The sequence below is a fragment of the Mugil cephalus genome, chromosome 11, assembly GCF_022458985.1.
Source record: "Mugil cephalus isolate CIBA_MC_2020 chromosome 11, CIBA_Mcephalus_1.1, whole genome shotgun sequence".
Classification (NCBI taxonomy): domain Eukaryota; kingdom Metazoa; phylum Chordata; class Actinopteri; order Mugiliformes; family Mugilidae; genus Mugil; species Mugil cephalus.
Window position 1 is genome coordinate 21,285,581 of NC_061780.1, and position 18,143 is coordinate 21,303,723.

General features: G+C 42.1%; 1 protein-coding gene across 3 annotated transcripts in view; it reads right to left on the reverse strand.

Moving 5' to 3' along the window:
- Window positions 1–1,135: 1,135 nt before the first annotated feature.
- LOC125016132 (neurocalcin-delta A) overlaps window positions 1,136–18,143 on the reverse strand; it is a 61,451-nt gene continuing 44,443 nt past the window's right edge. For all 3 annotated transcript variants that reach the window (XM_047598350.1, XM_047598349.1, XM_047598348.1), the window contains 4 exons: window positions 14,507–14,917; window positions 7,370–7,475; window positions 5,033–5,153; window positions 1,136–3,362 (listed from right to left, as the gene is read on the reverse strand). In XM_047598350.1, the coding sequence (XP_047454306.1) occupies window positions 5,056–5,153; window positions 7,370–7,475; window positions 14,507–14,884 (582 nt within the window). In that variant the 5' untranslated portion in view covers window positions 14,885–14,917 and the 3' untranslated portion in view covers window positions 1,136–3,362; window positions 5,033–5,055. The remainder of the gene's footprint in view (window positions 3,363–5,032; window positions 5,154–7,369; window positions 7,476–14,506; window positions 14,918–18,143) is intronic.

The following is an 18,143-nucleotide window of genomic DNA, read 5'->3' on the forward strand; positions in this document are numbered from 1 at the left end:
GTTATGTCCATATACGCTATGTTTAGATACTGACATCTTGTTTCATTCTTTTAGCTATTGGTCAAAACAAGCTACAGTTATATGATAAATTATGGCTTTTAGTGCAGATACCCAACTTTAATTTGAGGATTTTGGAGGAATAACAACCACATGGTGATGTGAGACATTACTTTCTTGTTTCTTAAGTAGTTAAAGTGTGGTATTTGGAAATCTCGCAGCATGCCATAGGCCGCACTGGGCTCAGCCAGTGGTGGATGATCCAGGGACCCTGGGTAAAGAAAACGCCTTCAAAGCATTTAGTTGCGCGAAGAACGTTTTAAGAAAGGTAGGCACATCCTTGAACGAGTCTTCTGTAAAGAGAAGACGTCATCGAGAATAGAAAGGCCCCATTAGACGTTCTCCAGAACCTCTAAAGCGGCGTGAGGCCGCGCTGCCTCCAGCGACACCCAGTCACTAGTGTTTACTGAGACATGACGGAAGCAGCTGGGTGGACTCTGAGATGTGTAGAGATAGGAAAGAAAAAAAGGAGTTTATGATGGTCAGGATGTTGAATATTCTGATCTCACGCATCATGATCCAAAAATAATGGAGCTGTAAGAAAGTGACTCGTCATGGGCTCCAGACTTCCTACAAAGAACTATTAAGGATTAACATTTTATCTATGATTTAGCAGCGGGATGTGAATGAAAATGGTTGTAATCCTCCACTTATTGAAATTATATGAAACTCTACCTAAAATATTTGGTTAAACTGCTAAAATGTCCTATGTCCTCAATGACTTAAAGCCAATAACTGAAGAACACAGACATTCACTGGACAAATATCTGCCTCCACCACTGGAAACATACTCTCTTATCATTTTATTAGCTCATTCTGTGTTGTTTTTTTCATATTCATGAATGACTATAGTGAATTTTTACTTTATTTTGGTTGGTTTCTCATTAAACCCTTGTAAGTTCATTATGCAAGCTTGGAACATCAACTTTAAATATATTTTATACCTTTGTTTTTCCTCTTACCTTAATCTGTTTCATGTTTTTTTTTTTAATCTAACTTGTATTTTTGCACCGTCTTCCACTTCCACAAATTTCCTCTCTTGTGTATTTTACCCAATTAACCAGACACCACATGAGCATTCGCACACAATATAATGTAAATTTAATTTTCGCCTTTTAAATTGACAAAAAAAAACAAAAAAAAAAAAAAAAAAAAAAAAACAACAGAATCCTTTGTTCCAAAACTGCAGTCACTAAATACAGGATACCATAAAAAACCTACAAAAATGCAACAATTACAAACATTTTGTTCAACATATAACAACTGTACTTGTATAAACTTATACAATACTGTTTTTTGTTTTTATTTGGCACTTGACCACAAGATGCTATTTTGTGTTTTAACAGAAATGTTACACCTGACACAGCTTTAGAAAAAAAAAATATATATATAAAAACAATAAAAGCAATCGCTGCAGTAGTTGCAATTCTCTGTTTTGTTGGTCGGTATCTTTATTTATTTTTTTATTGTCTTTACAAAAAAAAAAAAAAAAAACTGCAGTTAATCAACTAAACAATCAAAGCTTTTTTTTTTTTTCTTTTTCTTTTCTTATTTTTTTTCTGATTGCAGTAAGAGGGTCCGGCTCGGCTCTGCTCGGACCTGGAGGACGAGGGCTCGGTTACATTCAGGGGAGCTTCACACATGTCCTGGTGCCACTTTAAAATATGTTGAGGAGAGTTTTTTTTTTGAGTGAAGGAAAGCAGTAGTGAGATAGGAACCCAAATAATAATTAAAAAAAATAAAATAAAATTAAAAAAAATGCACCGTGCACTGTCTGTAATATTCTGAAATATTGAAGGAGCTGCTGCTCTCTGTGTATGTTGGGCCCTGTTAGAGATTCAGATGGCAGGAGATCTAATTATTGAGCTCTCTTACATATATATATATATGTGTGTGTGTGTAATTAGTTGTGCATGGTGGGCTTCCTAAAGCTTCCATAAAATCCCCGGTGTGAACTAACAGACGCGTCGGCTCTGGCAATAATAACACTGACCACTGGTAGAACTAGTGCTGACAAAAAACCAACACAGAGAAGCGAGCGCAGAGCTGCAGGGGCGACTGGGCCGTTAGCGATCCATAAACATACGTCACGAACACACACATGCGCTTAAGTCACATGCATGCGTGTTATTTAAGTCTACGCGCCCCCCCACTCCCTCCCCACCCCCCCGTACCCAACGACTGATTCGACATGCAGCGTTTCAAAAACATCTAAAAGTGAAGGAGCCTCCGCTCCTCACGTCAGAATAAAAGTCAGAATAAAAAGAAGTGGTGCATGCTCGGTTTCCCCGCGACAGCTTAAATAAACAAGTTTTTTTTTTCTTTTTCATTATTATTATTATTATCATCATCATTATTATTATTTCACAACATTTGTTCTGAGCATTCTGGACTATGTGGATTTGCTTTACAAATTTAGGTGCACTTTAAAATATCTACACGGTACTGAAATACTTTTAAAAGACTAGTTTTTACTACTTTCTAGTGCGCAGTAACTCTCCGTCGGTGTCACTGGTCGGAGATGAGAGAGGAGGAAAAAAAAATAACAAAACAACACAAAACACTGGAACAGATGACGGGGCAGGAGAGGATGGATGTTCATCCCTCAGAAGAGGCTTCACAAAACTACTGATCGGTGGGAGGGGGAGGGGGGGGGGGTATATGCATAGGAGGAGCATCGTGTTTATGTTCTCGTCGTCCCAGCACGAAAAGTCTATCGAGTTTTTGCAAAAAAAAAAAGAAAAAATACACAAACACACGTACACATTCTCACGGTAGAAAAGAGGAAAGTGAAAGCAGTTGCTCGTTCTGAGTGAAGGACAGACTCCACAGGTCCTCTCTGCAGATTGGATGACGTCACCTACAGCGTGTCCTGTTACTCGACACCTCTCATAGTCCCATGCACAACAACACTCCGTCTATTATACACATTAGAGTGATGGAGGCTCTGTGTGGCCCCGGGTGGAGGGAACACAACCAAGCAAAGACACTGATAAAGAGACTCCAGTTTATACTGCATATATACAACCTACTGTGGACCTTCTTCACACTCTCACATGCCTATAGGAGAACTGAGGGGGTTCAATTACAATCGGTGGGGGTTTGTTTGGTGTTTTTAGGGGGTTTAGATAAACAGCTCGGAGGGAGGGGAAAGTGGAGGACGTGGCTCCCGTGTGTCCATCTTTTGAAAGTCCTCAGTACATACTGAAGGTCTGCGTCCTTCATCGTCGTCATCTTGTCATTCTTCATCATCAGTCTGCTCCAGAGTGGAGAGTTACGGGCGTTTCAAGTCACCCAAAGAAGCACTGCAGGGGACACAAGACACCAACAGGTGGTGTTAGATTAGTGATGCATTCAGGTTCCCGCACATTTGAAATCTCAAAATTCCCTATTTTTTTTTATCAGAACCTAATTTGAGTAAATAGTTGTGATTGTGATCATTAGTTTTCATTATTCTGAATATATACATATATGCTGTTTATATGATGATTATAGGTCATGTAGCTCATACAAATAAATTAAAGATAAATTCAGTGCATGTTTTTTTATTGTAAATTGCACATGAATCATCCATCAGTGATTATCTATGCAGCCGACTGTGTGCTCTCACACAATTTTCCATACTTTTCCAGACCTGGAAATTTACGAAAAAAAAATCTAATTCCATATTTTTCCATACTTGTGTAGGAACCCTGGTATTATCACATGAAAAGTCACGACTTTACTGGTTCTTAGTGTCCGAGTAAGGGTGAAAAAATGAAAAACAGCACGAGGTGTTAATCCTGACCTCCCAATTCAGTAGATCCCAAACTGATCAAGTGTCTGTGGGATGATGTGAGTAACACCACAGGACACCCTCAGAAGGTCCATGTCCATTCTCTGACGACTGTTTTGGAGTCGCAATAAAGACCTGTGGTCGTAATGTTATGCCTGATCAGTGTGTAACCCGTGGCTCTTTCATACTTAAGTTAAGTCACGAGAGTTCAGGAATACCGCAGCTCTCAGTCAGCACGACCACTCGATCGATTCGCTGCACACACAGCTGGGCCACAGCTCGCTTCATGCTAATGAATCACATTCATGACGTTGGCTCGTCCCCACAGCTGGAGTCAGACCCACAGCTACAGCTCCGTGGATGAGACACAGGACTCACGCTGTGGTCACGCATCAGCTTTTTCATTTATTTTTATTTCTATTTTCCACAGGTCATCTCAAACTGTCGCGTGGTATTGTATAAAACAACGGATTCAACTCACAACCTCAGAAAAAAATCCACCGTCAACACACAACCAGTAAATCCATAACAGTACATCGGTTTAAATGTATAAACCAGTTCAAACACACGTTTATTGAGAATGAAGTGGATATTCTCCACAGTCTGAGCCCCCTCTCTGTGTTACATCCCAGCTGAACTGCGATCTCATCCTCTGAGAACCACATCACCAGCCACCACTGTCAGTTCCACTATTCGCCTGCGGGGCAGAAAGAGGAGGTGATGACAGCACCACACATCCTCCGTTGTGACAGCTGAGAACGTTTTTAAAAAAATGAAAATCCTTAAAAGGAGGAGGTGCCCACGAACGCAGCGTGTCAGAACAGGGTCACATCCTACACACGGGGGCTTTTAAAAAGAACCTTCCGAGCGTTAAAAACCTTTAACACCTGCTCTAAAGTACCAGGCCACCTCCTACGAAGCCAGCGACCCGTCCCACGTTCTTCCCCGGCGCGCTCCTCCTCTGCACAGGTTCCCTCCAGCGCCCGTCTCCTCTGCCCGCGAAGAGCCGCGACTCTTCGTGGGAGAAAACACCTTCGTTCCCGAGAACGAGCTTCTCCCAGCCCTCCTACGTTACACCCCTGCAACCACTTTTAAGTGAGTTCTGCACGACTCACATTTTGCCTTTTTTTGTTTTTTGTTTTTTTTAAACGCACGGGAGAAGTTTGAAAAGTGAGGTGCTAAGCTGAATGTGGGCCTTACAGGTCGTTGTCGATGCCTCGGGTCTAGAACTGTCCGGCGCTGCTGGGGTCGCACTGCAACAGGCGGACGATGGAGGGGTCGCTCTTGGCCCCCTTGATGAACTCCTCCAGAGAGAGTTTGCCTAAAACATACAGAGACAGCAGCGTGTGAATCACAGGAGAATTTACTTTCTCATTTATTCTGCAACACAAAGCAACAAACCGACGGAGGGTAAAGACGTTAAAGGCTTAGAAAAGTTAGATTTTGTAGCACAAGTCATAATGACCTCCCGTCTAAACAACACTGGACATGACAGTATGATGACAGGTGTTTTTTAGCTTTAAACTAACTGGTTGTTCTTTAATCCAGGTGTCACCCTGGATGTAAATAGCTTTTCATGTGTTGTTGCTTTTAAGGTGCTTTATACATAAATAAAATATGTGATCGACAGATTCGAATGTTATAACAGAGACCTGCTCATGTGGGTGCAGCTAACTTTGAACTGGCCTTACAGTTCATCAATGACATATTTGTTTATATTCACTCCGCCCAGTCTTTTCTGCACTATTCAACTCAGGGTTGCATCATGTGCTGCGTCATATTTCTCTACTTTGTATATACAGGACATATTTTTTATATGTTTGCACATTTTGTTTTAATTCTTTATGGTTATGCTGCTGCACCGTGGGCCTTTCAGGAAGGTCATTTCAATCATGTTTTGTGTTGCACGTGTCACAATTGACAATAAAGTTGACTTGACCTGACTTGAAAAGCCTGAGCTAATTATACCAGTTCTCCTAAATCCTAGAAAGCAACAAGAGACTTAAGCTCGGCTTTATCCCCATGGGTGTGAAAAGAATGCAGCTTGTTTCACACAGAGATTATATGATCTATTTTTACTTTCATATATTTATATTTAACATATTTATCACCTTTCAACCTGCTGCTGGAGATTGCTGCCCAATAAAATTTTGTTGTAAGTTGTGTTTTTCTCTTCTCTTCTGATTTTTCAGGACTGTTCTCACTCTTCTCTCTTTTTCTGTCTCTACTCAGCTGGCATCAAGCTCAATCTGCTCAGGCTTAAAAAAGGAGGTTTTCCTTTTCTACCCTCACGTTAGCGCTTGACTCTGGCGCTCTCTTTTGCAAAGCATCTCCAGACAATTTGCATTATCAAGGATGTTACATAACTAAAATAACATTTAGCGATGTGCGGTATCGATGCGTAACTATCGATACTTTCGATACCAGGTCTTCATGCTCTAAAATGGATTCTCAAATCAAAATATCGACACTTTTGAAACAGTGGAAAGTAATTAAACTACTCAGGTTGAACCACAACACAGAATATGAGGTATTTATGATGAGTAGGACATTTAAGGAGGATAGTTAAACAATAATCTATTTTAATGGTCTTATTATTTCACTTATTTATTTATTTTTTGTTTTGAAACGGCTGATTTTTTCTTCTGTTGTTTTATTAGCTCAGCTATATTGTAAATGAGGACACTACCTCAGTTTACTTCCAACTTTAAAATAAATAAATAAATTACCCTGATGTGCTGTATTCTTTATGAAGCTATGACTTTAAATACTTTTTTTTTAGGTTTACCATACACATTAGGGTGGATTTATGGAAATCGATGGTATCAAACACCACGATTAAAGTTGAATTGAATTCACGCATTAAGAGCCTTCAGTGCGTCCTAATGATTTCCCACCAGCAGGTGGCAGTGTTGAGACGGCTCTCCTTTCTCCTCGGAAATAAACGGGAGCTGCCTCCACAAGCTGCTCTCCACTCGTGATTCTCATTAGGCGAAGCAAAACACATCCACCACAGTTGCACCGCTGTCACTTTTCTTTCCTGTTCCTCCTCCTACTTTCTCTACTTCACCCACCCACCCACACAACAACAACGCACTAATTCCTCTCTCTTCTTCCCGACGCCTTGTGCTAAGGGGTCGTTAGTGTTGCGCAGAGGTGCCGTTAGAGTTCAACCGTAACTCAAGTGTCTCCTCGAGTGCGTCGACTAAAATCAACAGGTCATGAGTGAACTGCGCTGTCAGTGAATGGCTTCTTCAGGCTGGAGTGCTCTGTAATGGGAAACCGGGGCCTGTTTGTATGTCAACTGCACAGCAGGTGGCGGTGACATGGTGCTCAGTGCATGTGCACGTTAAATGCTGTCCCCCCGTCCGTGGACTCGGTCAATTAACACCTCGTTTTAAAATACTTTTGGTAGAATCTAAGAGAAGCTCAGAGTAGTTATGATCTTAACAGTTGTTGTTTTAACTAAACACCTGCACACTGACAGGCCACAAAGAGAGTTCAAAAAGCTGATGGCTCTAAACGAGGATCGCCTACCGTCTCTGTTGGTGTCCATCTGCCTGAAGATCTTCTCCGTCCTCTTCTCAGGTGTCGACTCGTCCTCGGGCATCTTCATCACAGAGGACACCATCTTGTATATTGCCTACGGAGGTGGACAGTCAGAGGTTAAATCACATGAATTTATAGACTCGTTGTAGCTCTTAAAGCTTGGACATGTCTGCTGGTTTGGTTATTTCAATGGACATGGACCTTCTCAGGGTGTCCTCTGGTGTCTAGTAATGCAGTGCTGTTAGTGGGGGCTTTTGGGTCCTATAGGTTGAGGGCATCATTCCACAGATACTTGATCAGTTTGGGGATCTAGAGAATTTGGAGGCCAGGTCAACACTTCATGTTTTATTTTAGTTGTTCCTCAACTGTTTTTGTCATGTGCATCCTGCTGCCATCAAGGAAAGACATTGCCCTGGTTGCTACATGTCTAACTAGCATCCCCACGAATAAATGCCAGGTCTAGCTTTCTAGTGGCTGCCTTTGCTTTGCTATTTTATTTTACTGTAGCTGAAAAAGGTCTAGACTGTCGATGCACTACCAACGTATCTGTCCGCATCTTACTTCCTAATGCCGCGAGAACGTTTGCAGTAATTTTCCTTTGAACCTGTGACATCACTGCTGCTTCAATTAAACTCACTTGACAGGATTAAGTGTTAAGTTTGTCCTCTCTTGACGGAGTTAACAGAAAACACCATATTCTACACCCTCAGACACAGACGAGGCCAACACGTAGGAGTTTACCACACACACACACACGGCATCTTATCTAACACGTCCCCTGTGTTATATTCCTTTTATTGATATAAGGGACATTTATTCTTCTGTGTCGCAAAAAAAAAAGCAAACACGCAGGTGAGTCAATACACGGTACATTCAGAATTAATTCCAATATGCCAGCGTGTTGCGCCGCTTCACCCGCTCTTTATGATTACATATTCATCGGCGGAGGAAGGGAGGGGTGCACATACACGAATCCCTCGCCGACTATTTATCAGTGTTGTGTCTCCTCTGCTCTCTGTTGCGTGTTTGGCAGTAAACAGTGAAATCACAGCCCACTCTCTCTGTGTCTAATAAGGAGGCGGATTTGAGGGGAATGGGAGCTGACATGTGAACAGAAGAGGGCTGATTGTGATTACAGTACAGCCAGAGCCATATATAGGTGCTGGTTGTGCCTCCCGTTACATTGTGGCAGGGCGGCCCAGCTCCTTGGTCACAGTGGAGCCGGGGGACAATCAGCAGTTATTATCCGCCTTCATATCAGGTTGGAGCTTATTAATCAAAAGTGTTTTAGTGCATTTGGTCAATATTGTATTTAGTCTAATCCAGAGAAACGCAGTGGAATAAGATTCAATTTCCTAAAGTGAAGTGAAGAGAAACAACCTGGAGCTTATGGCTGTGTCAATATTCTCCACTACACACAATTCGATGAAAACTGAGGCTTTCGGTCTCCGGTGATTCTCATTCTTGCAGTTTATTAATGTTGCTCCATTAATAAAATCTGGCTGACCACTGAGCGCTTTTTTCCAGTAATGAGTGATCAGATTAAAGTTACTTATCCAAGTTACTGTGTGTTACTTCCGTCATGTTTTCAGCATGAGGGCAACTCATGTATAAAACCACACAGCGACACAAAGGTACACAACAATGGAGGGAGGAGTGGAGTTGTGGTTAGATGCGCAGCTTGGAGGCAAAGCGTCAGTAAAAAAAAAAGAAACACAAAGTCTAAAAACTAAGTAATTTGGGGAGAGATGAAGAAGAAGATGAGTGGGGGAGAACAGTATGTTGGAGGGGAAATGCTGCATTTTTATAAAAAAACATGTTTGTTTTTTGATGGGGGGGCAGCTGATGAATGTAACTAATAAAGTAACTTGTAATCTAACTTAGTTACTTTTAAAATCAAGCAATTAGTAAAGTAAGTTACTTTTCAAAGGCGTAATCAGTAATATCTAATACTTTTTCAAGGTAACTGTGGCAACACTACTGATAGGAGACTTTGATCTCTGCCATGTCTGCAACTGTGATTGACAGTTTTTTCTTGTCTCAGGTTTGCACTAGAACACAGGTCTTCAACAGGGGGTCCGCGCCCCCTAGAGGGGTCCATGAAGGTACTGCAGGGGGGTCGCAAAATCTTTGGTTGATTAGACATTTTTTATATATATTTTTTTTACATTTCCCCTTATAAACTTTCTTTAAATACACATTAACATGAATTTGAACATATTTTAGTAAATGGATAAAGGACATCTTAATACTGAATGCAAAATTATAATAATGTATATTTATAAATAGCACTAGGCCGACTTTAATATAGAACACATATAGTATGTAGGGGAGTCCCTACTAAATCTCTCCTTGGCCTGAAAAACACTGAACACTAGAATACCAGTCCTGAAACACGTTGTCGTAGCTGGTGTTAGCTTCTCTTGCCGCTTCCCACGTAATTCACAGCACTGACCTCTGCCTCACCTTAAGTGTCGTTTGCAAACCAGCTCTAAAAGTGTTTTTATTTGATTTATGCTTGTGAACTCACAGGAAACAAGTTCAAAAATGACCTCATGTAAAGTTACAGGAAAACAGCGCCGAGGTCAACACACTTGGAAAAAAAAAAACAAAACAAAAAAAAAAAAACATGACAACGAAACAGGACACAGCTATTTAAGGAAATCCCTGAGCGCTGGAAGCGATACGTTTGTTTCCTCACTTTTACAGATTAACATCTTTAGTAGGAACCAGAGGTTGAGGCTCAGAGCCACGGAGAAGGCCTCAACAGGGCACTGGACGTGTTGGCAGCGGGGGAGCTTCTAGCCAAGAACACAACATCATCCCCCTGTGAGGCTGCAAACGGCTCGGGCCACAGTTAAGTGAGGACAAGCAGATACGCCGCTACTAAGCCGCAGCTCTGCGCTATTACCTAACCACTTGTGAATGCGAGGGTGAAAGGAACGGATCGCCGCGTTCAGAAATATCTCCGTTTCTGCCCTTCATCTAGATACTACAGAGAGAGACAGATGTGCATAGGCAGAGTCTGAGAGAGGCGGCGGGTCAATGAGAGAAAGAGCCAGCTGAGCTGCTCTGTGGTAATGAGCGCACACGCTCGACACACACGCAGCCTCTCGTCTCGGCCTCACACCACACACGATTCCCACGGCGGCTTTATCCGCCTGAGCAGAGATCTGTTCATTTACCCATCCATTCAATTTAATCTCACTAAATCGCCAATACGAATGCTCCCTCCTTTGTGTGTGTTTTTTTTTTTCCTCTTCTTTGCCACTGGACGGCCCCTCTGCACCTGCGAGCTCCGCCGCTAGCGTCGTGTGTTTCCGAGGAAAGGTGGAGGTTATACATCAGCTACTGATGGAGAGGATGAAGCGGTTTAATCTTCCTCTCCGCGTTCTGATTTTTTATCATTATCCGAGGAGAAGACGAGCCGGGCTGGCTGTTAGCCATCCCATTCAATTACTCCCACAGCAAGGCTAATTATGAGCATCACCAGCATTTACACACTCTCCGCAGGAGAGAGCATTAGCTGGTTGGAGTGAGCTGCAGCTCCACGTCACAGTGGCGAAGAGTGTGAATTGAGGAAGGCGCTGGAGGAATAAACACATTATACGAACGCTAAACTAGCCAGAATCCATTCTTCTGTTAGTGGTGCTTGCAATAGGTGTGGACACTCATATGTTTTGGTCTTGTCCTAAATTGGGAGGTGCTTATAGGGACTACTCTCCAAAGTACCTTATCCATGGCAGTGAAGCAAGTATTGGCATTTTCTACTTTGCTAGCCTGGAGGCTAATCTTGTTTGATTGGAGAGACATGATCTTACTGGATAAAAGACGTGCTCTCTAACTCTGACTAAGGTTCTCGCTCACGGGTTCACTTCAGAGAAATGTCAACCGGAGACATTTCAAGACATACGAAGGGCCCATTTTTAGCAGTGGTAAACTCTTCTGATACATCTCCAGCTGTAGAGGATGTTTACGCTTCTCTGTACATGCTATATTTTTCTGTAGCAGCAACCGCAGCCCCCTCCCTTTTTTAAGTTGTTGTTGTAAGTTATTATTCTTCTTTATCGTTGTTTTTTGAGTGTATATAATCTGAAAGAGGTTTGATCACGGGGCGGGAAGGGACATGAGGACATTTGATGTGTAGCTATATAATTATTTGCTATCGTTGCTTGTCTGTATGGAGAAAAAAACAAAAAAACAAAATCCTGTTCAATAAACAAAGTTGGAGAAAAAAATACTGGAGGAATGGCCTGGTCCTTCGGGGGAAGAACACGAGTGGTTTCTCCGTGTGGATGAGGAACTGCATGCACTTTTACACAAAATGCAACCAGGGGTTGGTAGAGGTTGGTGAAGATGGCTAAAAGAAGAGCTCCTTTAAAAGCTGTATGAACACCAGGCACACGACAGAGACTTGAGGCTTGAATAAAGTATTTTTTGGGTCGAACATCACTGAATAAATTCAGCCATTTTCAAAGGAAGCCCTCAACGTTGAGAGGTTGAGCAGCAATAATGTCGCTGGATCTTTGTTGCTTATAGTGTGAACATAGTATAAGTACAGTAATCTACAGAAATAGCTGAAATAGCTCTGAGGCCGTTGTGTTTCCTCACAGCTGTGCTTTGACATAAATGCTATAGTTCCCCATTTGCAGCTTATTATTATATTAGATTATTATAATACTAACATTTGCATCAATTACTCTGCAATTCAGCGCCATTTTTCACTCATATAAAAGCACATGCTGACATCGCGGCGTCCCTAAAGAGAGCCAGGGAGAGTCGGTAGGCATTTTAGTGGAAGGACGCGTGGGTTGGCCTGCAACCATCACAGACGCAGAGGAAAATGAAATGGATTTATGAGAGTCACCTGCCAAATTTGCTCTTTGATAGCCCTGAGAGCAGTAACAGCGATCACAAGACTTTGAGACAGATTAAAGACTTGGAGCGCGGTCCTCGCTTTAAACTTCAACAGTTACTTTTCTCTCAAGCTTGTTTTCTCTCTGCAGAGGCGGGCGGCTTTGAACCTGGAAAGTCATCCGGGCAAATGCAATGGGGGCAGGAGGGTAAAGGCAGTTGTGTGTACGTGTCTGAGACAGAGAGGGAAATTGAAATGGCCCTGGGCTTTTTTTTCTAAATCAAGGAATGACATCTTCTAATTTAATGAGTAGGACTCCTGCTGCAATGAAAGAGTCAGAAACCACAATTAATATGTTTTGCGTGCCTGGTGGACGGAGGAAGACATTTCCCAGTGATCAACAAACTGCAGCTAATTAACAGCTAGCAGAAACAGTACATGCACTGACACCCATTCCTTCAAGAACTCTCCTCCTCTTGTTCACTTGAACTGACGTGCCCCGCTAACAACCGGTGACAACCGTCTGAGTCACCGCTTTCTGTTCTCTCCCTCGTCCTCGCGAACAGTGCCACCTTTTAATGGAAGGTGGGCAGAGGGATTCATGTTGTCAGGCTGTAGGAAGAGGTGACAGATTGAAGGCTGAATCACGACGGCCTCGAGGTAGGAAGGCTTAATCTAACCTTGAAGTGGTGACAGGTGAGCACATGTGAAGCAGAAGTGCAGATTCCTGTTTTCCTGGAGTTGGCTCTTGGAAATTAATTAGAGAAATGGGATTGATTAGCGCCTATGCATTAACGGTGATTGTACTCGCACTTGGAGGAGGACGGACGGAGCGGGCCTGGAGATGACGTGGGCAGGTCCCTGTGACTGCACCCACACATCTTTAGTTATTTTCTATACAGAGAAGGAGGTCTATGGGACCTGACTCACTTTTGAAGCATGCCTCAAGTGGTCGTTTGAGGAACTGCAGCTTTTGGCACTTGTGCAGGACTTGCATCGGGTATTTATCAGTTTTCCTTCTGGCTTCTTCTGAAAAATAATCTTGTCTTCTCATCTTCTACTCCACCTTTACCTACTCCATTGTTTTTTTTCCTCATGCATCTTCCTGCCCTCACATACATCACGCAGACGTCCGGTTTCAAACGCGACTTCTAGACTAAAGACACAATGAGAGGTCTGCTCATCAAGACAGAGAATCAGAGTAAACTAAATTAAACGGGGAGCATTAAGCTGCTGTTATGGAAAGACGGCAGGAAAAAAATAGAAAAATAAATAATTAAAGAACTGCAAATGCTGTATATACAGAGTTTGTGTGCTGATGTGCTCAACGGTCTGTTTACATGAAGAGCTTTTGTGCAGGAAATGCCACCCCCTCCCCTTTCTTCCTTGTGTTTTTTTTTTCTTTAGTTCTTAAAGGTGAGCTGTGGCTTCCCTCACAGCATTAAAAAACATCCTTTAACGTGAAAAGTCCGCTCAATTTAGCTGACATTTGTCTTCCTCGTCCTAATGGATACCAACATGTGTTCGCAGCACGCAGGCCTTTTAACACATCCCTTTCTTTTTCTTTTATATTTCTTAACCAAATATGCTGCACTAGATAAAAACGTGATCCGACATGACATTATCATGTCAAAGCTAAAAGCCAGACAACAATAGCGAACAGAAGGTGATTCAGCAGACACGGATTAGGTTAAGCTGCAGAGCCATTTGTTCCTGTAAAAGGTGTGGAGCGAACAGAAAAGCAAATGTTTCTAAATTAGGCTGAAGGTAGGAGTCAATGCTGACCCGAATGGATCCCTGTTTTTCCAAAGCTGTTCTCCTTGGCAGTACAGGGGTATGTTTCCAGTCAATCTAAATGCATCTTGTAAGTGTGCTGTCATTTCAAAGCTGGCAGGAAATGTAGGTCCTACATGACACATCTCCTAGAAATCGTAAGTTAGGAAGCGGCACATCCAGCCCCCTACGTCTTTCTGAACTTCCTCTCAACCTGAAACAGAGATGTGTGTCCTGCTATTCTTAAAATGCCAGCAGTGTTTTCCCTAGTCTCATAAAGAGTGTGTTATGGATACAGTGGCTGCTCTGTTAATAAAACTGTTTAACAATAACTGGCCTGGGCAGTGTCACAGTTGGAGTGCACGCGTCTGTGCGTCGCCTGACTTCAATTGCTCGCGTAACACAGATACTTTTCTCTGTAGTGTGATTATTTTTCGCTGGAAACTTTTCTCATACATAACCTGCTCTACATGTAGGATTCCCATACAAAGACTCACCTGTACAATCTCCAGCATCTCGGATTTGCTGATGTACCCATTCCCGTCCAGGTCGTACATACTGAAGGCCCATTTCAGCTTCTGCTCCAGCTTGCCACGCGACGTCACGCTCAGCGCGATGATAAACTCCCGGAAATCTATCGTCCCGTCGCCGTTGGCGTCGAATGTGCGGAAGACGTGCTCGGCGAACTTGGAGGCGTCCCCGTAGGGGAAGAAGTTGCCGTAGATCTTCTTGAACTCCTCCATGGAGAGGTTCCCGCTGGGGCAGTCCCTGAGGAAGCCCTTGTACCACTCTTGGATCTCGTGCTCGGTGAAGTCGGTGCTCTCCAGCAGGTCCTGCATCACCTCGGGACGGAGCTTGCTGTTCTGCTTCCCCATGTCTGGTGGTCCTGTCAATCACTCGGCTTACAGCTGGAAGACACAGTGAGAAGTTTCGGGCTTTAGACGTCGTGCATGTGTGTAAAATGTTTATTGCTTTGGAATCACAACAGATTGAATGCAGGGTTCTCACATGTTTGAAATTGCAAAACTTTTCCAGACAAAAAAAATCTAATTTACAGCATTTGAGCAAACAGTTGTCTATCATGTAAATACATTATGGAATTAATCGTTCATTATTCTGAATATATGTGCTGTTGTGTCACCAAATAATTTCCAGAAGATTACAGCTAGGTACAAATCGGAATAAAAAATAAATTCAGTGCATGCCTTTTATTTTTTTATTTATTATTTTTTTTGAAGTTGTGCATGAATCATTCATCGATGTTTATCTATGCAGCCTACTGTGTGCTCTCACACAAACATGCTAGTTGTACCTGAAGCGCCTTAAAAAAAAACAAAAAAAAAAACAGATCGATCCATTTTTTTTTAAAATTTGTGTATAGAATATTTTTTCCATACACATACTTTGTCCTACACAGTATTGTGAGTGCAGCGTTAGCTACGATCCTCAGAGACCTGGATTTTATTAAGACGGTGCATAGTTTTGAACTGTATCTGTGTTAAGACAGTAACATTTTTATGGATGTTCAATAATTGGTAAAAAAAAACACAGTACAACTGATCAGTTTGATCTGAATTTAGAGTTTTTAGAGTTGAAAAGGGAAACAGCTGGCGCAGGTGGTCGACAAATCCCTTTTGAGAATTTTAAAAATATTGTATAAGCATAAAAAAGATAAAAAAATCTGTAAAAAATCTTTTCACAGTTTCTTTCCTGCAGCTAAGACAACAGATATAGAGAATGTGATTTCTGAGCTCTTAACTTGTTGACTGGCTTTGACTTTTATGAACTTTCGTTCTAGATCTGATGATCTACGAGTCATTTCTCTCCATTTCCTAGAGCTCGTGGATTTCCAAGAGTCGTGCAGATTAGACTGACGGATGCCTCTTAATATAACTGAGTGTGATGTGCACATTTTTTACAGTTTACAGCAAGTAGCTCTGGTTCAACAAACCAAACATGTCCATTTATACGCATCTCCGTGGTCAGTTTAGCTCCGCCAATGGTGTCCATCACCAGGCGGGGAACAAATAACAGGCAAACGCCATCGTGTGCTTTATTTAAGGTTTGAAGGCGTTACCACTTTGTTGTGCAAGCGGATATCGGAAAAACATATTTTGTGTTATAGTACACCTATTAAATTCCACTTTACTTTGAAAGAGGAGTTCAGAAAGTGTTTTGTTTTGATGCCTCGATCCAAGCAATGCGTCAGCCAAACAACCACCAGACCCAGCTGTTCTGTCCTTGAGTGGTTTTGTTGAGGTACAAAAAAATGTAAGCAACCCCTTGACTTTTACATTTATCTCGACTGGAATCTTCACTCCCTTTTTTCCCCTCATTATTTATTTATTTATTTATTTATTTTTATTTTTACAATCGAATGGAACTTTCCACGAAAACAGCCCTGTGTACTTTAAGCACACACGGCGCCATATGCTCGACACAGGTTTAATTACTCTATAAAATCCCTACGCGCTCTCTACACCGGGCTTAGATGCACAGGAAGGAAAAGGTGGTACAGTCAAGTGATGTGTCAAGTCGCGCCGCTCAACAAACGTCATTTGAGAAACAATTTCTTTCTGCTCTTCCTGGAACTGGCCTATCAGTGTTTGTTGTGCAGATCTTTATGAACCGGATAAAGCTTTAAAATCCCTGTTTGCATTCAGTTTAAATGTACATATTTAGAGACGTATGACATTTACTCAAAAACAGCACCACAATTAGCCGTCGCCTCCACGCATGTGGACAGGGGACAGTTTTATTCCTTGTGACAATAAAAGTCGTCGCCATGCTCACGAACATGAGTCATTAAACGACTGCTGACCTGGATATTATGGTCGTAAAACATCTCAAGGAACAGACATTCATTCGTGTATTGATTATATTCTTTTTGTTTGACCACAAATGTTTCACAGATCTGTTGTGACTCTCGTAGTTAATCTGAATAAACAGAAATATTTATTACTTTCATCATGTTGTTTGAAACACGTGTCATGTAATATTTAAAAAGGATGAAGAGACGCTGTTCAGGTTCACTGAAGGTGGTTTCTACTCTTTAGTTTAAAGTTGTCTTTTCCAAATAACTCTCAAGTTTTGAAAGTTCATTCAGTTAGATTAGGATGTACTGGCTATTTTAAACGTGCACTGTCTACGATTATTTTTAATGGCCTCTTGTTTCTTGTTTATTTTTTTGTATTGTCCCGGAGAGTCAATAATAAGACGTGGAAACGGTGACAAGAGACACAGCGAAGAGTCTGTTTTTTTTTTGTTGTTGTTTTTTTTGTATCTGCCCTTTTTGTAGACACAAACAGGAAGTGCCTGCTCCTGGTCTCAGTGAGATTGTTCTGTCATTAATCATACTGTGAGTGCGTATGTGAGTGAGTGCGCCATATATGTACGCGCTATAATTAAATTACTCGGGCTAAAAAAGATTATCACAACATATGCAGCAGTAATCTCTACCCCCCCCCCTCCAAGATGCTTTTCTAGTTGAGGTGTTTAGGCCGAGGGAGTCTGTGTACAGTATGCATTCAGCTCTGCGCCGCGTACTGTTAGCCTCGGCTTGGCCTTCACTCTCAGGAAATGAGTCACTTGTGTCCTCAAAACCACCATGAATGTAACTGAACCGTAGGAAGCCGTATGAGATGAATAAGAACGGCTGTACGTTTTGTTTTGCACATCCTACTAAGCAAGTAATTCGTCAGTTCTCGGTCGACTATGAGGGCTCACGTTGACAGAAATAAACACATAAATAAATAAATAAAAAAGTCAAACCAAAGCTGCCACGGTGCAGAAAAATCCCACAATGTAAGCAAGGGTATTTGAGGAGAGATAACATATCAGACTGCAGAATTATCTACCCGAAGAACCCGATGGAAAAGTATGAGCTGCAGCCATGCTCTAATTCACAGTCAAATAACCGGCCAGGCACGACTGAACAGCCTCAACTTCTCGTGTCGTCAACAACTTGATAAAAACCCTTCTGGCGATTGGATGGGAAAGAATCACAATCGAGGGTTACCGGGAACAGTGGCGCACTGAAAATGTGGGATGTGGAGATAACGCGGCGTTAGATAAGTAAAATTTAACAGGCTGCACGTTTATCAGCGAGAAACCTGGAGACTGGAGTTCACTGAG